Source organism: Equus asinus, chromosome 26 (assembly GCF_041296235.1).
Source record: "Equus asinus isolate D_3611 breed Donkey chromosome 26, EquAss-T2T_v2, whole genome shotgun sequence".
In the NCBI taxonomy this organism is placed as follows: Eukaryota; Metazoa; Chordata; class Mammalia; order Perissodactyla; family Equidae; genus Equus; species Equus asinus.
This window is the reverse complement of record NC_091815.1, coordinates 19,722,408-19,747,504: the sequence shown is the minus strand read 5'-3', so window position 1 is coordinate 19,747,504 and position 25,097 is coordinate 19,722,408. Positions and strand designations below refer to the sequence as shown.

The 25,097-nt window shown below is 38.5% G+C and overlaps 1 protein-coding gene across 1 annotated transcript in view; it reads right to left on the bottom strand.

Annotated features, from left to right (window-relative positions):
- UBA2 (ubiquitin like modifier activating enzyme 2) overlaps positions 1-23,030 on the bottom strand; it is a 36,701-nt gene extending 13,671 nt beyond the window's left edge. Inside the window, exons 1-12 of the mRNA XM_014838181.3 lie at positions 22,670-23,030; positions 20,824-20,907; positions 19,792-19,862; positions 17,766-17,830; positions 16,380-16,480; positions 14,760-14,881; positions 8,947-9,014; positions 8,361-8,482; positions 4,485-4,584; positions 3,367-3,533; positions 1,450-1,543; positions 1,239-1,351 (exon numbers count right to left, since the gene is read on the bottom strand). Of these exons, the coding sequence (XP_014693667.2) occupies positions 1,239-1,351; positions 1,450-1,543; positions 3,367-3,533; positions 4,485-4,584; positions 8,361-8,482; positions 8,947-9,014; positions 14,760-14,881; positions 16,380-16,480; positions 17,766-17,830; positions 19,792-19,862; positions 20,824-20,907; positions 22,670-22,807 (1,245 nt within the window). The 5' untranslated portion in view covers positions 22,808-23,030. The remainder of the gene's footprint in view (positions 1-1,238; positions 1,352-1,449; positions 1,544-3,366; positions 3,534-4,484; positions 4,585-8,360; positions 8,483-8,946; positions 9,015-14,759; positions 14,882-16,379; positions 16,481-17,765; positions 17,831-19,791; positions 19,863-20,823; positions 20,908-22,669) is intronic.
- Between the last annotated feature and the right edge of the window lie 2,067 nt (positions 23,031-25,097).

The window sequence follows — 25,097 nt, the reverse complement described above, 5'->3', positions numbered from 1 at the left end:
ACATTCTTTCACCCTGAAATTTCATGAAAACAATGAAAGATATTTTAAGAGTTCATCAATAATGGCACCGAAAAATAATAGTACCACTATAGACTAGGTATTTTTTAGAAATTCCTAAAAGTAAATTGGTCCTTTAATTTTAACATTAACGTAAAAAAAGGAGAACCTAAACAGCAAAAATATTGGCTATATTTTTTATTTTTTAGGAAGTTTTTTTGAACCACTATGCCAGTAAGATAGCAAAGCATCTTCAGACACAAACTCAATACAGAATGAAAGCAGGAATCCAAAGAGAATAGCTGGGTGGCTTCAGTCTTAAGAGAGAAACCCAGCCCATCCCTCACTAATGTAAGAACTCTTATAATAGGAGACCCTTATGCAAAGCAAGGACCTGGAAGGGGAGGTGTAAAGAAGAGGAGAAAAATACCTTCCCCACAGAAACAGCAAAAAAATTATCTTGACCTTGGTGCTTCATTTGGGGGGGAGGGGAGTGATAATCTTCTTTTATAATTCATTACAAGATAGGGCATCATGCACATTTGCTGTATGAATATATATGTGGGTTGAAAAACTAAATGAGAATTTAAAAGTGGTCCCAGATTGGTCGGACCCCAGGCACTCAAATAAAAACAAATGCCAACTCCTCTTTGAAGAAACATACCTTCACTGGGTCCTTAAAAGAATTATCACAGATACAGTTTTAACAAATACTAATTTGGCTTAAAAAAAAATCATACACCACACAAACAAAACACTATAACAGATCTAGCAGAAATGATAGTAAACTCGTCCATAAAGATTTCAGACATTAACATTATCAAATATAAAAGAGGTTTAAAATAAGAAAGACTGGAAAAAGGGATTGACCAGAGAACTATAAAATGACCACACAAATTTTAAAAACTAGAGAACTCCTAGAATTTAAAAACAATTGAAAAAACTTACTAAGGACCCACACAGTGAGTTCCTCTGAGAAGTCAGTAAAACTGGAAATGTTAGAAGCAAACTAGCTTCCGCTTCCAATTTTAGACAAATATAAAATAAGAAAATGTGTTTTTCTTTTTGTGGTAATTTCCAGAAAGCTTAAATGTGTACTCACAAGGTAACCTGAATAATTATTTTTCCATTGCTTCAAACCAATTTTATTGTTTTAATTTTTCAAATTGTCTGTTTAATGTGATTTTTATAAATTACTGTTAAAAAGAGGCTGAATAAAAAATGCAAATAGAAATACTCACTGTTCTACACTGGTCTATTTTTCCTGATAAAATCTTCAATCCTTCCAATACTATCAACCCAGCAATCACTGCGTTAGTAGTAGCGATAGCAGGAATAATGTTCCCTGCCATTGCTGGAAAAAAAAAAGGAATGAATATGTTTAGGAGTTAAAAAAAGAAAAACTAACTTAAACCCTTAGATGATACAACTGAGGTATAAAATACAACTTACATTTTATATCAAATCTGCTCTTCATATTCATACTGAAAATATGCATCCTGAGGTTTGCAGCAGAGGTGACAAAATCCATTGCAGATGGGTCATCCTGCCAATAATTTGAACAATTTAACAAGTCTCCCCACAAATTTACTAATTTGACTAGTACTGCTTTCAGAACAGTACTTTCACATGTTTATAGCATTGTAGACAAGCAAGCAGAATGAGGGGATGGTCAAGCAGGGCCTTACAGTAGCATGCAGATGGGATGAGCAGGAGGCAGGGTCTCATCAACTCCTCTGATCCAGGAATGCAGTCTGACAAGAACTCCAAGAGCCACCAGGCTTCTAGGAATTCACTCCTCCTTAAACAAATGCACTGGGGACTAAGTGCAAAGACCAGAACCCCAATTCCATCCACTGACGATGGCAATCCTTTCCTGGTCCATCAGTGAGCAGTGAAAGGCTGTCTGACAAGCACAGAATCCAGGGAAGGAGAGAGAGGCTGTCTTGACAAAGCTGTTTCACTAAAGCCTCAGAAACACTTGTACTCCTCCTTTTGGCTTTCCTTCTCCAAATTCTCTTCATATACACTACTCTCCTGTATCTGCTGTTTCTTTTCAGATATGGCAATACAATAAAATTTTCCCTTTACAATTTACATTCATCCTGAGACTATGCCCTAGTCTCTCTAATTAGACTTCAGCAAGGTTTCCTGAATTGAGAAGAAACTATCCTAGCCTATAATTAAGAAGTACAAAGTATAGAAGAAAAAGCATCGATAGAATATGGGTTTTTCATATATTTATTGGCCAGTGTGTAACCTCAGGCAAATCAACTTTCCCGAAACAAAATTCCTTAATTTGTTAAATAGGGAAAATTGTATAAACATCCACGAAGGCTGCAGTGAGGATCAAGTACGAATATTTAACAGTACCCAACAGTGTCCATCAGGGATTTCTCAGGCAACTGGCTTAGCACACCCACTAGGTGCAGACTTCACTCGCAGAGGGCAACAATTCCCAGTTCCAAAGTTGCATTATTTAGCCCCGCATATAGATGAAAACCTCCCAAGTCACTATTATAACAATAACAATGAAAATATTTTTTTAAAAAGTGGTTACTCCTTATACCACATAAACCCAAGAGACTAATGTTTACAAGAATCCCCCAAAATCTAAACTTATTAGGTTCATTTTCAATGTATGACTCAACCTCAGTTCCCAAGCTTGCGCACAGTTACCTTAGTTTTCTAAAACTGACCAAACTTTTCCTCTTACTTTAAAACTCATGGCAAATCTTTACCATCACAGGAACACATAAACATTATCAGAAAAATCACTTATAACATACAAAACATTGACTACAATTAAAAATAAGTAAAATTAACTTAAATCTCAAAATGACATCAAACTGTAAAACATTAAATATTACTTTAACTTGTAAGAATAATTACATTTTGTATTAAGAGGTCTCTCAGACCTCTGAAATAGTTATAACTATTTATATATATAAAACTAATTTTAATGGATAGGCAATTTTATTACTTTCAAGGTCAAATTAGACCTATGAGCCATTGTCTCAAAAGGATATTATGACTTCTATTAACAAATCCATATCATGCAGTAAGTCTTAAGTTAAACATTTCACTCCAATAAATTCACATTATTTCTCCAGTCAACATAATTATAAACCATGGACACATTACTTAGAATGTAAACTCAGGTTTTATGATATTGTCTGAATTCATCTACAGAAAACTCATAGTTCAATGTAGTAATCAGAGATGAAATATCCAAACAAAAATCAATATTATGTTCTCAAAATCTGGTAGAATAAACGATATCCAAAACATTACTAGCTTCTGTTACAGTTTAAGAACTAAAATATACATTTGATAGACAAGTAATCACCACACATTTTCAAAACGAACCTTATCCCATATGAGCTCAGCTCCATCCCCTTTTTCTGCTAAATGAACTCTCAAAGTCTCGATGCTCTTTGAAAAAAGACGTGCATAGCTCTTTACATCTAGAACCTGCTGGTCTTTCAGACCTAACTGGGGTTCACTTTGTTGATCTGATGCATTGGTTTCTTCTCCTAAGGAAAAAAAAATATGAGTAATTTCACTATTAAATTAAACATCATTCCTCTACTGTTTTATTTAACAATTCAATGGCTGACCAGTAAGAAAATCAAATAATATGAAACAAATTCCACTAAGATAATTAGCACTATGAGACAAATATCTGCCCAAAAAAATTGCTAAAACTGAGAAAAGAAAGGTGCAAGACTGTCTCAGAACCTCACAGGGTTACTGGGGGATCAAGGATATAACACAGATATGATGATAAGCATTATGCCCAGCACACAGTTAGCACTCATTACATGGAAGCTATTAGAGCCGTGCTTGAATTCTTCTGTAAAGTCAAGTATCCACTACTATAGAGAACTGCTCCAAACTGACACCCCAAGTCTCCTGGGACCTCGCCGGTTCCAGCTGACCACTGCTGGGCATGCATGAACTACATACAATACAATTCCGATAAAGTAGACACACAGTGTGTTGAAGGAGAGTGCAATAAGGAAGCAGTCACTACTACAATAGCTTTTCTCGCATTTAAAATATTTTAAATACATTCCTAAATTAAATCTTAAAGAGATAATCATACAAAGGTACATATATACTCATTACAACACTTTATTTCACGGAAAATTTGAAACAACTAAATCTTAACTGATAAGGGACTAGTTAACACTGACTGAAAAGAGCAAGGCAGAGTATAAAATAGTATGACTCCACTCATGTAAGGCACGTACACGACTGTCTGACTGTGTGCCTCGAGCTGACTACCAAGACACTCCCTAAAGTATTAATAGTGGCTATTTCTCCAGGGGATACATTTCCAGTGGTTTTCCTTCATACTTTTCTAACTGCTTGAATTTCTTCCTCTGAACATATACCATTGTCAAGATACATAAGGCTATTTAAAGACTTTAAGTGAGGGAATTTCCAATTTAGTATCCCCAAGACTAAAATGTATCCTTTACCTTGACTTTGTACTTCAGCCCAGTCCAACGGAACTGGAGGTTTCCTTTTCCGCCACAGTTTGTCCATTGTCAACAGATACCTGATATCATCTTTAAAAAGCTTAAAAAAAGAAAAAGATAAATTCCATGAACCCACAGTCCCTATATACTGATAAAATATAAGAAATTTTCATTGCTGACTTATTAAAAACATTATACTATAAAATCTTCTGATTTAAAGACACATCATACACAAGGAGAGTAACGATTTTTCAAAAGAAAGAAAAAGCTTAAACCTTTTGTAAAAGGAAATTTTACACAGAACCCTGGTATTCGAAACAGTCAAAAGCAGAGGTGCTGTGAGGAAAACACAGTCAGGGACTCTGAACTGTGCTGACCGCCCCTGCCCTCCCAAGCCAGCTCCCCAAAAGCTCCAAAGATCAGTCTGAAGCACGATCTCACCAATCAAGGGCCTGAATAAACACACACCAGCTGCATAGGAACTGAATACAATCAGGGAGCCTAGAGACACCAGTCAGCAACATCTCTGCGTCTGTGGGTACACACACCAACAAAGCACCCACACTTTAAAAGTGCTCAAAAACAGAATTTCTTAACCATTTGCAACATCTCTGAAATGCCCCTCTCAAAAAAACCCTCAAACACATGTAAACGATTACTATTTCAAAAACATAAACATTACCACATGTAGACTGAGAGACTATCATATGAATCACACTATAGGATGTGGTAGAATTTCAGATGACTTTCATATTTTCACTTTTTCCTTAGCTGCATTTACTATTGTAGATTGATTTATTCAACACATTTATTCTAGGTATCAGGCATGAATTTAGATTTGGCTCAATAAAAAATGTTAGAACTATTTCTATCAAAATAAACTCAATCCAATCAATATTTATTAAGCATCCTTAATCTTTGGGAAACTAGCCAAATATACAAATAATTACAATATAATTTAGTGTGAAAATCGCACAGCTTTGAATACTATGAGGAACTTTTTCTATCTATCTGAAGAGTAAGGAAAGAGTTCAAGGAGATGGTAACATTTGTTTTTTTATTTTTTAATTTAATTTTATTTTTTTGAGGAAGATTAGCCCTGAGCTAACATCTGCTACCAATCCTCCTCTTTTTGCTGAGGAAGACTGGCCCTGAGCTAACATTCATGCCCATCTTCCTCTACTTTATAGGTGGGACGCCTACCACAGCATGGCTTGCCAAGCAGTGCCATGTCCGCACCTGGGATCTGAACTGGTGAACCCAGAACGTTCACACTTAACCGCTGCGCCACCGGGCCAGCCCCAGAGACAGTAACATCCGAAGTGGGTAAACAGGCGAGAAAATGAGGAGTCCAGTACAATCTGGGTAACAAACGTAGCTGGAGACAATTAGAGGACCTTCAGCACTTGGCTGAAAAGTATGCCAGACAATGGGGATTAGTGTGGTTTTCCAAGCACAAATTGTATGTCCTTCTTTATCCAATTATTAAATACTGGGAGTCCCTCAGAGCTGTGCATTGAACTATTTTCATACTCTTCTCTCGTACTATAAACTTATGAATCCCAACCACATCTCTAGTCTAAACCTCTCTACTTATCTACAGAACCACTTGTCACCTCTAGTATTCCACAATAATCTCAAAATTATTTCTATCACCTTCTCCAACCCCCAAATCCATACATACACATCTGCTTCCCACCTCACCTATCTCAGAGAATGGCACCTCTATTCATTCTGCTGCCCAGCAGGAAATCAGGTATCATTCTTGATTCCTCAACTTATACATCCAAAGTCCTGTTGAGTCTACTTTTCCTCTACATTCCACTGGGAATGCAGATGGGTTGTACTCCAGATTATTCAGGCACCGCACAACTCCAGAAGGCACTGTCCCACGTTGGTTACAACAGGAATATTACGTCCTAAAGTGGTGCACTGCATACCCTCATAGTCTACACCCTTATAGTCATCCTACAGACTACCTTTTAATGGATTCCCACTGTCTTGGTATAACATCCTTATCATGACCTACAAAGTCCTGCCTGATCTAGCCTCAGCTTGCCTTTCTAGTCCTCTTTCCACTCTCTCCCCTAATGGGAATCATTTCAGTTCTTCAACCTTAGACTTTCTTTGTATACGCTGTACTCTTATCTCCACCCTTATTGTTGACAGCTTTGGGTTGAAATGTTACTTCCTCTAGAAAGCCTTCTTTGAACGCTCACACTAGGTTTGATAATAAGGTTAATAATAACAGGTTAAGTGGACTTATTATTAAAGGGTTTCAATGCATCTGAACTTAATGTCATAACACACTGAATCTGAAACATTTGTTCAATGTCTGACTTCCCCTCCAGACTATGAGTTCCCTACAAAGAGCAGGGACCCTATTTTCTGTTTTGTTCACCACTTATATCCTTCCTTAGAGTGGTGCCTGGCACACAGCAGATACTTAAAAGTTGCCTGTTGAATACCAGATTGGAGACGTACTTCAAGCTATTCCGGCATTGCTGTTGCTCAGATTGGAATGGAAGTAGGTATATGGACACAAGTTTGGGAAATACTGTCACTATCCACATCAGTTAAATGCATTTTAAGTATAATCAAAATAAAAACCATTTTCCAAGTAAAAGGCTGTACTGAGAAAATAAATGCAATTTGTTTAAGATAGTCAAGTTGTGACATCTGTTGCCACTGAGTAACGAGATGAAATATAAGCTGGAGGGAGTAGTAGGCCATTTACTTAGGACAGTGGAACCTATGCATGTCAAAAAGAAGACAGGAGGAGCCAGGAGAGTTTTCAGATGCAAGGCAGCCAGAAAACACTGTTTAAAGATTAAGGGGAAGGAAAAATAGCAGGTGGAAGAGTTAGCCTTTACTCAAAGAGATTTCTCTCAAACCAAGGAAAAAGAAAAAAAGAGTCTACAATGAAGTGGGACATTGTCTTAACAGGTAAATTATGTCCAATGGCTGTAAATCTATTAATATATTCTTAAGGTCATCTGCTTTTTGAGGGCAGCAAGAGTGTATCAGGCAGTTTAAGAAGAGTTGAGAAAGTTTCAAGTTATCTATTATGATAAACTTGCTAGGGAGTGAAGGTAGAAGAAATAAAACGACTTTTAAAACACAGAACTGGAGAGGCCGGCACAGTGGTGCAGTCGTTAAGTTCAAATGTTCCACTTCGGTGGCCCGGGGTTTGCTGGTTCAGATCCTAGGCACAGACCTATGCACTGCTTGTCCAGCCATGCTGTGGCAGGTGTCCCACACATAAAGTAGAGGAAGATAGGCACAGATGTTTCCTCAGGGCCAGTCTTCCTCAGCAAAAAGATGAGGATTGGCAGTGGATGTTAGCTCAGGCCTAATCTTCCTCAAAACAACAAAAACAAAAACCACAGAACTGGAACCCTAGCAGAGCTAATTAGGTAGACCCAATTAAAACAATCTTGTAGATTTCTCTAGAAATATTCAGCAGGCCAATAATATATACTAATGAAGAGGGATTCAGCCAAGAACAAGAGGCTTAGGGATCGAAGAGTAATTTAGAACATGTCAATCAAACTGCCAATAGAAGATCTGAGCAGGAAAGGGATATAAGACAAGAAACAGCAGGAACTAAAAGTCAGTTATAAGGAAAAGCAAGAGGTTCAGTAAAAGTGGGAGAAGGAAAGACAATCAAGAGTGTATAAGCAAGCCTCTGTCCTACCTCCTATAAAGATGTTATCCTGATTTAGTAATGGTGCTAAAATTTCAAAACCTGCAAATCTCGATTACATCAAGCAATTTATTAAAACAGAATTAGATATAAAAAGCATAATTCAATTGCATGTATTATTTTAAAGCAGAATAATAAATCTATCCTATTACAAAGAAAATAAATCTAACCTTGGTAAAAAGCTTAACTGGATCATATCCAGTTGATTTAGCCCATTCCTTAGTGGAAATACGTTTAATGTCGCCATCTTCATTAGATGCTCTGGCTCTGGCTTCAGCTTCCATTGGTTCCCCTTCAAAACAAACAATTTTATTTTCAACTGCAATAAATGTAAAACTAACCTCTCATCCACCTTTGGTGAAAAAAGAAGTCACTCATGGAAGTCACACGCATGAGTGATACATTGAGTTCAAGGAGAAAGGACGATGACAAGTTCATTAGCACCTTTTTCTATATCAATGTCTGAAGGTCACATGTAGAGCAGTTCAAAGCATACTTATAATTAGATCTGGTAACAACTCCCAGCTCTATTTAATGGATTTGTGAAACTTCTCTGCACCTTGATTTCCTCACCAGTAAAACAGAACTAGCCATTTTTTAAAACATTGTTTTCAAGATGAAATAATACATCTTAAGCGCACATTATCTAGCACATAACAGCAATTACTTTTTTATCAATGTTAATATCAATATTAAATTAGTAAAACAAAGGTAGTACTCACTAATAAGAAAATACATTCCAAACAGTTTACTCACAGGAAGCTTCAGGGTCAGCTCTGTCAGGAGACACTTCTTGATCAGCATCTTCTTCCCCAAACAACTGGCTATAATTTAAGAGTAGTAAATATTTATGTACAACACAATATTCTGAACAAAATGTTTACTTTTCCTACTTTTCTCACAAAAAACTAATTTAGAATATCCCTAATCTTTAGGAGGGATGAAGAAGAAACAACTGGTAAATTATACTCCATAAACTTGAAAGTATTAAAGCAATCTGTTCAGACAGCGTTCATCCTGACTTCAACCACAACACAAGCAAGGCGCAATTTCAGTAGACCTATACTCATTCCTGTCAGCCAGGCTCTGCAAATTTCCATTACAATGTTTGATCAAGAACTAGACGAGCAGCTTTTACACTCCAACTTGGACAACACTTTAATGCCAGAATAAGGTTTGTGAAGCACACCTGCAGGTAGCTGTTCAACATTATCACACACCTGCTCTGTGCCGGCCAATGCTCCAGGTACAGGACATTCAGCAGTAAATACATTTGTTTTCGTGGTAGTATGTATCTTTACTACTTCAGAGTCTTAAGAAACAATATAAAATTATTAAGTTGAAATCCGCCTTTTTACCAAGTTATCCTAAAAATTGTTTTTCTAACCTTTCCTCAAGCACATGACTTATAAAAAAGTTATCTCAAAGGAATTCTTTGTACAGTGAACAAAAAGACAAAACCCAAAAACTATAACCTCAAAGCTCCTGAGAGACTACAAGAAAATGCCCATTTGGGGCCAGCCCCATGGCCGAGTGGTTAAGTTCAGGTATTCTGCTTTGGTGGCCTAGGGTTTTGCTATTCAGATCCTGGGCACAGACATGGCACCGCTCATTAAGCCATGCTCAGGCGGTGTCCCACCTAACACAACCAGAAGGATCTACAACTCGAATATGCAACTGTGTACTGGCGGGCTTTCCAGGGAAGAAAGAAAAAAAAAGAAGACTGGCAACAGATATCAGCTCAGGAGCTGATCTTTTAAAAGAAAACGCCCATTTGTTTCCCACAGGAGTTGTACCAATTTACATCCCCATAATGGCATGTAAGAGCTCCTATCGACTCACTTCCTCTCCAGACTTAATGTTTTGTCGAACTAGTAAGTGTAAAATAATGTTATTGTGCTTTTATTCTTACTTTTGCAAGTTAGTCATAAAGTTAAACATACCTTCATTTGCTTACTGCCTATTTGGGTTTCCCTGTAAGTGAACGCCTGTTTCTATTATCTTGTCAGGTTGTCTTCTTTTTGATTACAGGGACATATTTCAGATTACAATTTTTAGCTGATTACACGTTGTAAATATTTTTTCCCACATAATGGCTTATTAAACACTTCATTTAATGTCTTTTGAATACAAGAGATATTTAATGAATTTGGGTGTTATCAATCCTTCTTTTATGGTTAACATTTTTAATGTCTTGAGAAACTGTCCCTTAACGTTGAGGATAAAGATTTTCCCCTATATTAGAAAGACTTAGTTTTACCTTTCACATCGTAAGTATTTTGCCTAAATATTTAATCCATCTGGACTTAATTTCTATACACTGTCTGAAGTAGAGAATATAATTTTTCCACATTGATAATGAATCATCCTAACTTTTATTTAATCCCTTCTTTCAACTGGGATCTACTATGCAACCTCAGTCATGGTCTGTTTTTCTATCTCTGCACCAGCAATACATTAAATGATTTTTAGCTTATATTAACTCTCGACATCTGTTAGAGTCACCTCAACTTATTCTTGTCCAGGGATGTTTTCATTCCTCTTAGGCTTTATTCTTCCATATAAACTTTAGAATCAGCTGAACAGGTTCCAGTAAAATCCCTGATGAGGTTTAAATTAGAATGGCATTGAATCTAGAGATCAATTTGGAGACAAATGATAGAGCGACAATATTGGGATTTCTGATCCACAAACACACACCCTTCCCCTTTTATTTGGTACTTCTTTTTATGTTCCAATAATCACTAATTTTCTGTATTGGGTCTAGATTTATTCTCAGGTACTTTAATGTTTTTAGATGCTTTATATTTAATTATCTTTTATAATTAGTTATATGATTTTAAACCGAGTTATCTATTTGCAAAGACATTTTCTGTCTGATGCTTTGTATAGAAATGCAGCTGATCTTTTATAATCTTTTAGTTGGCCATGTTGCTAAGCTGTCATATTCCTAATAACTTAGCTATAGAGTCTTTGGAAGCTTGATTTTTTTTTTAACATTGGCACCTGAGCTAACATCTGTTGCCAATCTTCTTTTTTTTGTTCTTCTCTCCAAGGGCCCCCGAATACACAATTGTATATTCTACCTGTAGGTCCTTCTGGTTGTGCCATGTGGGACGCTGCCTCAGCATGGCTTCATGAGCAGTGCTAGGTCTGCACCCAGGATCCTAACCAGCAAACCCTAGGCCACCAAAGTGGAGTGCACAAACTTAACCACTCGGCCACGGGGCTTGCCCCATCTTTGGAGTTTTTTATGTAGTTTAACTATATTGTATGCAAATAGCAAGAGCTTTGTTTCTTCCTTTCCCAATTCTTAAGGCTATATTTTCTTCTTCTTGTCTTATTGTGCTGTCTAGGAACTTCATTACAAAACCAAATAGAAGCAGCAATAACAAGCATCCTCACATAGTCCCTGATTTCAAACGGGATGCTTTAAAATTATCATTAAAAATAATGCTTGTATTGGGGCTGGCCCCGTGGCCGAGTGGTTGGGTTCGCGCGCTCCGCTGCAGGCGGCCCAGTGTTTCGTTGGTTCAAATCCTGGGCGCGGACATGGCACTGCTCATCAGACCACGCTGAGGCGGCGTCCCGCATGCCACAGCTGGAGGAACCCACAACGAAGAATGCACAACTATGTACTGGGGGGCTTTGGGGAGAAAAAGGAAAAAATAAAATCTTTAAAAAAAATAATAATAATAACGCTTGTATTAAGTATATGGATGGCAAATTGTGGGAGACAGGTTTAGGACTACTGGAGAGCAGTTTACAGATAAGCAAGGGGAGGAAACTAGAATGATCCATGTAGTAATGGATTAAAGTTGGAGGCAGACGGTTGAGCATAGAAATATTTAGTGTTTGTGTATATACAGATTAGTATAAATATACTTTTTGCTCTGTCAGCTAAGAGGGCCTAAAAGGAATGACTCCATTAGCATGCCTAAGCACTCAGATCTTGGTTTCTAATACCATTCTTCAATAAAAAGAAGCAGGGCTCCTTAGAGAAATGTCTGATCTAGAATTGGGGTAGGAAATATACAAGATGAGCCTGGACCATCTTGTAGTACCAGAAAGTAAGGAATTGCTCCAAAAAAACACACATTGATGTATGTCAAACAGCACAGAGGCAACTGAAACAACTCATAATGGCCAAACCTGGAACAATCTGAACAACAAAATAAAGTAGTAATCGAGTATAACCCAAAGTACTATTAAATATATTCAACATCTATGAGTCCATACTGATATAAATAAATGATTGAATAAATTAATAAACGGGTGAGAAGAAACAAATCTTCCAGGCAGAAGAACTCCAAATAATTTATGTAGATACTCTGCCCTCAAGTAGGTGGAACACAGCTCCCCACCCCTTAGGTGTACAATACAGAAAAAAAAGGGATGGGAGGACTAACATTATAGTGAAGACACCTGACAAAAACTACCTTAGTTAAATAATCAAGGCCAACATTAACAGTCATAAATCATATCGATAATACAGTACCTTCATATGATGTGATGAAAATGGCAATTTACCTGTGTGGTCTTCCTCCCAATAACCCATAATCACAGTATTACCATGAGAAAAACATCAGACAAATGCCAACAGTGGGACATCCTACAAAATATCTCACCAGTACTCCTCAAAACTATCAAGGTCATCAAAAACAGGGAAAGTCTGAGCGCTGTCACAGCCAAGGGGGGCCTACAGAGACATGACAACTAACTGTAATACAATATCCTGGAACAGAAAAAGGATATAGGGTAAAAACTAAGGAAATCTAGATAAACTATAGACTCTAGTTAATAAATAATGTATCAGTATTGGTTGATTAACTGTCACATATGTATCAGACTAATATGTTAAGAACAGAGGAAACTGGACGTGGGAACTCTCTACTATCTTCTTACTTTTTCCATAAATCTAAAAACTGTTCTGAAAAGTAAAGGCTATTAGAAAGAAAAAAAAAGTCTGCCAAATAAAGCTTGCAAGTTATTTTTTGTGAAATTTTGTCGTTATACCATTACACATATACTTTTCTGAGTGTATATACATTATAACAATAAAAAAATAAAGAAAACCAAAGTTTGCTGTAGGTTTCTAGAAGATACCTTTTATTAGGTTGATAAAGTTCTCTTCCTATTTTATTAAGAATTTTTGTCATGAAAGGCTGTTTGCTAAATTTTACCAAATGCTTTTTTTACATCAGTGAAGGTTATATAGTTTCTCTTTTAATTTTTTTAACGAAGTGAATGATATTTATAGATTATTCTAGTGTTAAAGCAAGCTTGCATTCCTGGAATAAAGAGAACTTAGTCATGGTATATTTTTTGTTTTATACAATTCTAGATTTGTATGTTAATGTTTTGGAAAAGATTTTCATATTTACAGTTATGAATGAGAATGTCTTGCAGTTTTCTTTTTATCCCATAAGAGCCTCAACATGATAGCCCCATGACATGAACTAAGTACTCAATTTTTAAAAAAATTTCTCGGGGCTGGCCCCATGGCCGAGTGGTTGGGTTTGCACGCTCTGCTTCGCCGGCCCAGGATTTCACCGGCCCGTTCGGATCCTGGGCGCGGACATGGCACTGCTCATCTAGGCCATGCTGAGGCGGTGTCCCACATGCCACAACTGGAGGGACCCACAACTGAGAATATACAACTATGTACCGGGAGGCTTTGGGGAGAAATAGGAAAAATAAAATCTTTTAAAAAAAAAATTTCTCTGAGGGGGCCAGCCCGGTGGTGTGTTGGTTGAGTTCAACAGGCTCCACTTTGGTGGCGTGGGTTTATGAGTTCAGATCCCAGGCATGGACCTTCACCACTCGTTAGCTATAGGTTTGGTGTATTAATCAGAAGAATTTAAACCATTGATTAAATTTCCCTAAGGCAAAGAGCTAGTCGAGCTTCCTATTTCGAGTCAGTTTAATGAACTGGATCATTAAATTTTTTTTCTTATCATTCTAATCTGTGCTGAGATTACATTCTCCATTTAGTTATTTCTCTCTCCTCTCCTTTTCAAGATCAAACGTGCAAATTTTTTTCGCTTGTACCTTAATTATATGCTTCCTTTTAATTTTTTTGAGTTTATTCTGTTGTTCTTTTTCTAACGTGAGTTGGATCTTTAGCTCATTAATGTTCACCTTTCTTCACGTGTGTAAGCCTATAACTTTCTTCCAACTACCACATTTGATGCACCCTACAAGTTTCACATCTATCGTTACAAATTATCGTTAACTTTCATTATGATTTTTTTAACCAATGAGTTATCTATAAGTATGTTTTTATATTTCCAAATATATAGATTTGCATTCATTTAGTTACATGCCTGTCTCTGTTATCAAACTAAGCCTTCTAAATAATCCACGGCATCTAACAGGCATGTAATGAATGTTGGCTGAATTTAATTTAACCCAAGAAATATCACAAGAAAGCTACTGAAGTGTCCCTTTACCATATTTAAAATAACAATCATCCTAAGCACAATTTCTCCACGGTATTTAAATAAAACATGATCCCCATTTTCCATCATCAGTACTGAAAATATATGCAGAAATACATATACTCTTACTTGAACAAATACTTTGCCCAAACGATGCAATGGATAGGTTCTGAAGGCGTGTTACGAATTGTACAGCCAGGAAAAGTTCTCTGGGTCGGCTTGGGATGACACTCATAGCACTCAGTCACACCCTACAAAGTCAGGATACGAGAAAAACATTTATCCCATGATGGTTTTCAACGTTATAAGGCAATATAATCATAAACATTAATTCATCTACATTCCAACTGGGTTTCATACTGTGAAGAAAATTTTGAAGTATTAGTGACTCCAAAATTGTTACTTTACAGATAAAGAACTGTAACATCACAGCTAACTGAACCACCACAGTCACAACTAAAGCTAAGCCAGAACTCCTGGCTCCTGGTCCAGGGAACATCACTTACAAGAAGCCAAATAAATTAAGTGAACTAGAAGTATTAATTTCGAGAGCTACCTAGACACATGGAAAAATCCTAGGTATTACCAAACCAAATATTCTTCTTCTTCTTTTAATACATAGGATTACATTTAAAGTTACACTGTAAGGAATCCCCAGAAGTCTATGGCATCTGAGACAATTTTTCAAAACCATCAAATGAACATTCTTCATCTGAGCAATTCTCAACCTCAGTCGTAATACATACTAGTGCCTTAGGATCATGGTATGAGTAATATCTTTCCAACAATGGTTAAAGAATAAAAACCTACAAATAATGCGTTAATGTAAATTACAAAAGATCCAGGGTTTTCTCCCTAAAGCCATTTCTAGGGTCCTTCCAATACGCTTTCCTGGGGACAGCCATACAGCAGTCATCCCTCATATCACAGTGGAAAAAAAAAAAGAACTACTGCCTTGACCTATCAACATATCCTGAAGGCCCCACCGATTTAACTAAATTTAGTACACATTGATATTTACAACAGTCTTTACTGAATGATACAAAATAAGCTTCTAAGAGTAATATTTAACAGTTAATACAAATGAAGTAGAGCCACAATTCTCAACAAGGATAAACTGCCAAATAGCGGACAAAATTACCATATTTTAAGTAGTGTATAATTCCTTTTAGTTTCAAAACCTGCAAAATGATGTTTCATATGTATCTACGTTTAATTTCTTAAAAGAACTAAAAGAAAAAAGATATGAACAGCGAATGAATCACAATGCTGAGATTTTATAAAACTGGGTTATGCGTTCACAGGTATTTGCTCTCTTATTCTCTAGTTTTATCTAAATGTTTGAAATATTTCACAAATATACTGCAACTTTTTTTCAAAGTCCTCTTTAGATCTATAAATCCAGATATCTTTAGACAAAAAGTAGCTTTTCAGACCTCTGGTTTACCATATATCAACTACAGCATGACACATAGTCTGATGGCCACAAAGACTTTTAAAAGCCAAGTTTATTATGCTTACCAGTCTCAGGATTTTAACACACAAGCTAAGTGAAACAAAGCAGCACAGAGCAAAAAGATCTCTGCCTACACTCTTTTGGGGACCTTTACAGCATCTTAAGTTTTACAGGGGCACAAAAATCCTTACGTCTTAGATGCGGACCAGCCCATATCATATAAATTCAAAGTTTACTTCTTCTCTCCTTAAGGTCCCAAATAAATATTTGGGAAGTAAAAAAACTTTCTTTACCTTTTTGATAGTAGTCACTTGCCCAAGATAACCAGCAGTTCCACTCTCAATAAGAGGGACACCAGCTGCCAGACACATCCTATTAACGTGGTTGCGGGCAGCTGGAAGAAAAATAGTAGTTAGCAGGAGTTTATGAAGGAAAAAAAATAAATTAGTTACCTTTTATTAGGATGACACTTACCCAAACTATTTCTTACTGTTTTTATTTTATGTTCAATTTTCTTATAGCTATGATTAGAGTACTACAACTGTTAACAGACATTCACTAGCAAAATTTCAAACATTAAGAAATTTCTATCACAAACTCACTCCAGGAAAAGCACCCCATACATAATTTTTAATCCCAAAGTGCCATCTTCCTCTTCTATTGCTTTGCCTACTTTATTAACCTTGGCTAAAACATTGTTTCAATGTGTTCTAGGCCCTTAACTTGCAATCATTCTAATATAATTAGCAAGTAATACATGGAAGTAAATGGAGAATGTGGAATATCAACTTGGAAATATTAAGGTAGTTTAAAGCTAAGGGAAAAAAATCTAAGTACAGTTAAAAGAGTCATTCTGACCCTTTCTCATGCTACTTTGTGTATTTTTTCTTCTGGTATTTCTGGTCCAAAATTGTTACAAACTCACTTGACAGATCTATTTTTACATGTGGAAGTAATTACAGGCAAGGAATATTATTATTTTCACCCCCACATTCCAGACAAACAGATTTGTTAACAATGACTGGCTACACAATACTTGATTAAATGAAACATCACCCTATCTAGTAAAAAGCTTAAACAGTCTAAAATGTGTACATCTACTAGAACCCAGCCTGATACCTCATGGCACCAGATACACCTAACGTAATTAAAGAGCCAGGGCTTCTACACTAACTCTGGCGTCCTGTTGCCTCACTCTCAGAACAGTGGTTTTCAGCACGTTTTACTTTAGAATCCGCTGGGACCTCTGAAAACATATGATGATGCCCAGGCCCCATTCACAGAATCTGATTGAATTGGCATTGGGTGAGATCTGGGCATCGGTATTTCTTAGATTTCCACATAAACGAAGGAGGCACATTGTGTTGAAGTGCTGGGCTAACCTGAAGCATACACACATGCACACACCCTATGTAGTCATCCTCTTTAGCAACTTTAACTTGCCCTATATTCACACCTTTTGGAGAAATAACAAAGTCTATGATAGCTAAATTCCTTCCTGGAACCAGTTCTAGTTAAAATTACAATTAATTGGCAAGCTTTAAATCTGATCTTAGTTCCCTTTAGGTCTTTAAGTTCTAAATAATAAGGAAATATTTTAATTAATACTAAATGTGTAAACAGCCTTGTTATGGAGGAAAGGAAATACTTAGAAATTAAAAGTATTAAAATTATCTCACCTCTGTTATCTAAAGCATTCATAACCAATATAAATTGTCGAAAAAATTCCACATTATAGTCAGGGCTACAAAGTAAAACAAAAAAAGGTCACCAAAACAACTGGCCTTACACATGATCTTCACAGTATAATACAGGGTTCTAAAAAGCATATTATAGTAATGGTGCAAAAATAATTGCTATTTGGGGTCTCTACCATATAGATAGGGCTGACTTCTTCCAAACACCATAGGTAGATCTTGAAGAAATTATTTCCTCCTAATTCCTATGAGGGACTACACATCCTTTTTGGCCAGCTACCTAGGGCACAAGAACGGAATCTCAAACTGGCAGAAAGATGGCACTAGTCCCACCAGGCCGCCTCCAGGCAGCAAGTGCCTGGGAACATACAAAGAACACATTCCCAGGATCTGCCTGGCCTCCAGCCTCACCTCACATGGTCAGGATCAGCCAGGGTTCAGGCCCCTAGGGTCCCTGCTTTTAGCAGCACTGGGAAAGCAACACAGGGTAAGGAGGTTGTAGGGCTACAGACAGGCTTGTAGAGCAAACATCCAGAGAATAAAAAGGAAGCTGGAGATACAAACTCCCTAAAAAAGTGTAAGACTTTCTCTAATTCCAGACCTCAAACAAAAACTCATCATTTTCAATACCATTTACTTGTGAACTAGACAACAACTACAGATAAAGGATAATTTAGGCCCAGGGCTCTTTTGCCCCAACACCTCCAAAATTATATATTTACTCATTTATCTTGACTGAGATCAGAGCGTATTTATGTACTGTCAAAACTACTGCCCCATCACAATTCTCAGTGTTATACTACAGAAGCTCCTAATAAATTACTTCTGGAGGGAGCTTTTTAAACTAAAAAAGGCCACAGCTGAAATCGATGAGAATGAGAGCAATATATTTAGAAAAGTCTGAATCATCACATATAAGGATTTTTCATAGTTTACAATATCTTTTAGTTTAAAACAAGAATATAAGGTCCTTTATAAGTTTCCAAGTACAGTCATGCACCACATAATGACGCCTGGCCAATGACAGGCCGCATATACAACAGTGGTCTCCTGAGATTAGCACCATATAGCCTAGCTGTGTAGTAGACTATACTACCTAGGTTTGACTAAACACTGTAGAGGAGGAAGAAATTTTCCTCTACCTTTCTAGGTTCTTCTGGCTGATCCAAAAATTAAACTGACATGACAGATTAACAGGAGAAAAACAAACAAAAGTTTAATAAAATGTATACATGGAAGAAACCTAGGAAAACCAAGTAACTCACCAAAATGGCTGAAGCCCTCACCTTAAATACCATCCTCAGCTAAAAAACATGTTGAGGGTGGGAAGAATCAGGGACTTCAAAAGAAGGCAGGCAACTGACAGGTAGATGAAAAGGAGCAAATGGTTGGAAAATAAGAGCTTGTCTGGCCACAGAGAAACAGAAGAACACGGTGCAGAGCCAAACAAACAGGCTTTTCCAGGCTCCGCCCTGTCTACCACCTAGTTTATGTCGCGCTAAGGTGACAGGTGGCTCCCTGAGACAGGTTTTTGTATCTGCATTATTTTAGGCAGTTAAGGGGGAGGTAACAAGAACGAGTCTTTTGTTTCTGAAAAATAATCAGCCTAAAATAGTCTTCATGTTTAAGTGATACAATTTGGGGTGGGAAATTTTGTTCCCCTTCAGTATACTCTATGATGTTAGCACAAGGATGAAATCAGCTAACAACACGTTTCTCAGAATGTGTCCTGTCATTAAGCAACGCATGACTGTAGCTTATTTACTGAAAGTATTAAAATACCTCACCTCTTATCTAAATCATTCAAATCACATATAAACTGTAAAAGAATACCACTTAACCTACGTGGGCAAACCTACCACATTTTAATTATTCTAGAAAAATCATTTTAAGAAAACAGAATGACTTTGAGCTCATATATTTGGCTAATAAAAATATCTTATACTTTAAAGGTTTAATTAAAAATCCACAGCAAACACAATTTTGCAACACAATAATCAGAGCATACTTCATGATGCTGTCATGGTAGGCTATGATATTAGCTTTCGGGTAAAACTGCAGTACACTTTCTTTGGCAACCTGGAAAAACAAACAACACTAAATTACTAATATACTAAATTACTACAACATTTCTATCTGTATTTGAAATGTTTTTATGGCAGACAACAATTGTTTCACCTACTTACATAATGTCTTATTTATATTAAAAACTAAAACAAAAATGTGACAAAAAATTTCATTAAGATTAAGCTATATACACATATTTATAAACTGGGGAACCACACCCTCCCATATACACTTCTACACAAATAGAAAACGTAGTAACCAAGTGTCATTCATTCAACGAATATTTACTGAGCCTCTTCTACCAGGATCTGTATATAAGGCACTTGGTAAGCAACAGAGATAGTAACCAAATAACCTCCTAGATAAATGGAACTATAAACCATGATAAATGATACACAGAAAAAGTAGAGGTTGTTTTGAGAGGAAGATCTGATTTAGTCTAAGAGGTTTAGGAAAGTACTCTTCGAGAACGGAGCCAAAATTTGAAAACTAAAAAGAGAAAAGAGTGGGAGTTTGCCAAAAAGGCTAGGAGAAAGGCAAAGGGAAGAGATGTTTTAAACCCTGAATTACGATGGATTCAGGGAACCAAACAACTAAAGAAAGGTCCAGGTGTCTAGAACCTCAGGGGAAGCTGTCTTCTTAAGGGACAACTGCATAGGCTGTAGCTTCTCTTGCCCCCAAATATAGGAGCAGTCAACCCCTAGCCAAGGATCACAAGGCTAATCGTAAGTAAACAATCAGAAATGTACACACGCAGGGGACACCACTACAGGATTGGGTAGAACACTTCCATTTTAGCCCTTTATTCAACATATCTTTATTCTTCACACCCCTCAGCTAAAAGGAGATAGCTTCCCCCATATTCTCCCTCCTACTGAGTCCAAATTAATCTGATACCATAAATAAAAGATCCACCAAAGAGTGGAAATATAACTGAATCGATAAAGAGAAATGGTAGGAGAAATACAGTTACCTGGGCCTTTGATCTTCCAACATGTTTCTTTTGAAACAAGAACTGCCTGTTGAGGTTGCTGACATCAATAGTATCCAGATCAATCTACAAACGCATAAATCCAAAATAAACCACAATTTTTCTAGTATGTTTGAGCAGTATCACTATCCTCAGCATCCGTTAACCCAGAACTTTTGACATGTGCTACATTTGTGGAGAAGATGCTTTTCGACCAATACCAAAATTGTTAAATTGATAAAAAATGATTTAATGCATATTTTAAAAATACCCAAGATGTAATCTGAGATAATTTTCTCAAAAACATTTTAGAAAGGATACATTTTTCGATGTTTAATCATCCCAGCAAATATGTTAGGAAATTCCTTAGATGGCATAAAATTATGCGTATTTATTGAAAGTGCATTACATAATTCCTTACGTAATTCACTTGCTGCTATCTTTAATTCGAAAGTCCTTACCCGTACAGAGTTTCATTTACGATTATTACTTGAGGGTTGTGAAGGGAAACTTCTATACAAGGTTAAAAAGTGTCATGTTTTAAGTCTTACCCAAATTGCTGCTTAAAAGTAAATATAAAAGAAAATAATAATAACTAAAGCCACTTTCATTCCATTTCAATAAATTTAGATGAAGAGTAATCAAATGTTCTAATTGTGAAACATCCTAATGATTTTGGTTGTAATCTGTGAAAATCATCAAAGCATATAACCACCTAAACGTTTTTTACTTGTACTTTCTAAATTTACTACAAAAATTAAACCTAATAAAGGATCAGCATTTATTTTTCAGGTGCCCAAATTCACTGTCTTGTCTATTAGGAAATGGCTCTTTTAAAGACCTATCAGTAGTTACCAGCTAAGGCACAATCATATTTGGACTTGTACGGATCTGGATGGGAAGACTAACTCTACAAAAGTCAAAGGGAAAATGTGTAAATTCTGTTCCCCGCAGTCACTCATTCACTCGTTCTGCCGGCCACCTCTACTGTATTTTTCATGTTCCCACTACACCTTAAGACACTTTACACTCACATCCAATTTCTAGGTAACATCTCCAACTTCCAAAAAGTTTAGAAATAACTTGACTTAAAATTACCGTGGCTTCCAGTCACTGTACATCAATGCAGAAGCTAAAATCCTAGCCAACATCTTTAACGAAATAAGCGTGTGTACTATCTACAGTGACAACGACAGCCACGGCGATCGCACCCAGAAAGAAGAGCGGGAGCCCCAAAGGAGTCCTGCCACTTGCTTCGTGACCCAAGGTAAGTTACTAAACCCCAGCGCATCTCACATTCTTCTCATCTGTTAAAAACATAACGGGATGAAAACAGCGTCCGCATCCTCGCAGTGGCAGCGAAGGCTCAACGCGCCAACGCGAGGCAACCGCCCGGACGGCGCGGGCTCGGCACGAGCGCTCGGTGGGTACCGGCTGCCGCCGCCACCCGCTGCTCTGGAGCATTATTCCGAATTAAGGGGACCTCGAATGGAACAGTCACAACATCCACGAGGGATTCCAACAGTCACCCTGCCTCCCGGGAAGCTGGGGAACTGCCCCGAAGCAAAAAGACACGAGGCCGCGCGCGTCCACACCCCAGAACCGCCACAAATCGGCGCTGCCGGAGGCGGGGGGCGGCCCGCCGCCGGACGCCCGGAAGACCCGGGCCCGCGGCCTCCGTGGAGTCCGGCGCGCGGCGAGGCGCGCTCGGGCCGCGCCGAGGGGCCCCCTCGCGGCGGGCACCACGCCCCCGGGCCTCTCGGCCTGCCGCCGCCCCCGACTCCGGCGCCCCGCTCCGGGCCCCGGCACCACGGCCCGCCATTCAGCCGCGCGCACGCCCGGCGCTCACCAGGTCGATGTGGGAGAAGCCGGTGAGCACGAGGTTCTTGAGGAGCTCGCAGCCGATGCCGCCCGCGCCCACCACCAGCACCCGGCCGCCGGCCACGGCCTCGGCCAGCTCCCGGGGCAGCCCCCGCGACAGTGCCATGGCGGGACGACCACGAGCCGCGGCGGAGGCGGAGGCGGGAGAAGCGAGCCGCGGCCGGAAGCGGGTGGGGGAGGGGCGGCCCGGCTTCCGTTCCTGCGCACTGCGCCCCCGGCCGGCGTCGGGCGGGCCTCGCCCGCGGAGGGGACCGGGCGGGTCGCCGGCTGGGTGCGGGTGAGAGGCGGCTCGCACCTCTGGCCGCGCTCCAGCCAGGTCTGGCTTCTCAGCGGCGCGCGCAGACCCGCTATCCCGCCTAAGAAGCGTAAGGGTAGCCTTTTAGCTTGGGGTTCGAATTCCCAGGCAAGACTCACTGTATGTTAGAAAATAGATGTCCCTATATGTAAAGAGCTCTGACAAATTAAGAAAACAAATGTCAACCAAACTAAAAATAGAGGCAAAGGATGCAAATAAGCATGTACAAAGATGGACGATATGATCAATAAGCATATTAAAGTGATATCAAATACATGCAAAATGGTATTCAAATTATTTTCAGCCATTAAACCACTAAAAGGAACAAGTGTAACACTGTTCACAAACGATAGGAAAACAAGCACTCCTATACACCACAGGTAAGGATGCTAAAGCAAAGCTTTCTAGAGGGTAATTTTGCAGTATGATTTCAAAAACCCTAAAATCGTGCATCGCTTTTTGACTCATTCATTCCAATTCTAGGAATTTATCCTATAGCAGTTACCACTGATTAAAAAAAAAAAAGGTTTAGCCAAAGAGATGTTCATCACAAGAACAAAAAATGAAAAAAACAAACTGCCCAAAATTGTATCACATTTTTGAAGAACATTTTTTTTTTAAGATTTTATTTTTTTCCTTTTTCTCCCGAAGCCCCCCGGCACATAGTTGTGTATTTTTAGTTGTAGGTCCTTCTAGTTGTGGCATGTGGGATGCCACCTCAGCGTGGCCTGTCAAGCGGTGCCATGTCTGTGCTCAGGATTCAAACTGGTGAAACCCTGGGCCGCCAAAGTGGAGCACATGAACCCAACCACTCAGCCAGCGGGCCAGCCCTGTGCACATTTTTAAAAAATACTTTACGGCAGTTACAAATTATGTTGTGGGAAAATATTGATGGGGGAAATGCTCACACAATAATGTCAAATGAAAAAGATACAAAACCATTTAATTGATTAAATTTTGTAAAAACAAAAAATATTTTAAAAAAGGAAGAAAATAACTACAGTTAACATTTTTGTGCACCTATGTGTGGTGGAATTGTTACTGCCCAATGTGGGTCATCTGCCCGCCAAAAGACATGCCAATAGTGAGGAGGCAAAGTGGTAGGAGAGAAAGGACTTTATTACACCTTGCTAGCAAGAGGGAAGATGGCTTACTCACGTCGGAAAGAACCATCTTCCCAAACCACTACAGGCCAGTTGTATATGGGCTTGTCTCCAGGTGGGGGAGGCAGCTGGTCTCTGCATGGGGCCAGACATCTGGTCCCAGTTCCTGATAGTCTTTTGTTTTACTGGGTATGCATCAGAGAATGGAGCAACATCCTGATCTTTCAGCTGTCATTGATGATAGCTATCAGCATAGATGCTCTGCCTGGGGACATCACATTCCTAAAGAACTCAAAAGAACAAAGTTATCATCTTAAAGCAACTGGGAAGGGCCACAAAATCTAATCTACAGAGCATGTCTGGGCTAGTTAGTCAGAGGTCATTTAAAGTTTCAATATGGTTTCTTTTCTACAATGTGGCTTCCCTTGTGTCAACCTTGTGATGAGCTGGTATCAGAATTGTGGGTAATTTTTATTTCTTCTTTAAACTTTTCCATATTTCTCAGATGCTCATGCTCCTCAAGGAAAATGTTAATTTTAAACTAAAAAAAAAATTATTAGGGGCGGGCCCCGTGGCTGAGTGGTTAGTTTGTGCGCTCTACTTTGGTGGCCCAGGGTTTCGCTGGTTTGGATCCTGGGTATGGACATGGCACGGCTCATCAAGCCATGCTGAGGTAGTGTCCCACATACCTCAACGAGAGGGACCCACAACTAAAAAATATACAATGATGTACCAGGAAGGCTTTAGGGAGAAAAAGGAGATGTAAAATCTTTAAAAAAAAATTATTAGAAGAAAAAGGGAAAAGATGGAGAACATAGGAAAATGCTTGTGACTTCTGTGGTCTCTCATCAGCTGCTTGGTTCAACAACCACACCAAGGAGGTCTCTGAGGAGTGCTCAGGCTGCTGGGCTGATGCATGAGGTGAAGGGCCAGAGCACCCAACAGGGTTGGAGGGCACCCCTGCATAGTGCTTTTACCAACTCTGGGGTGCTGATCTT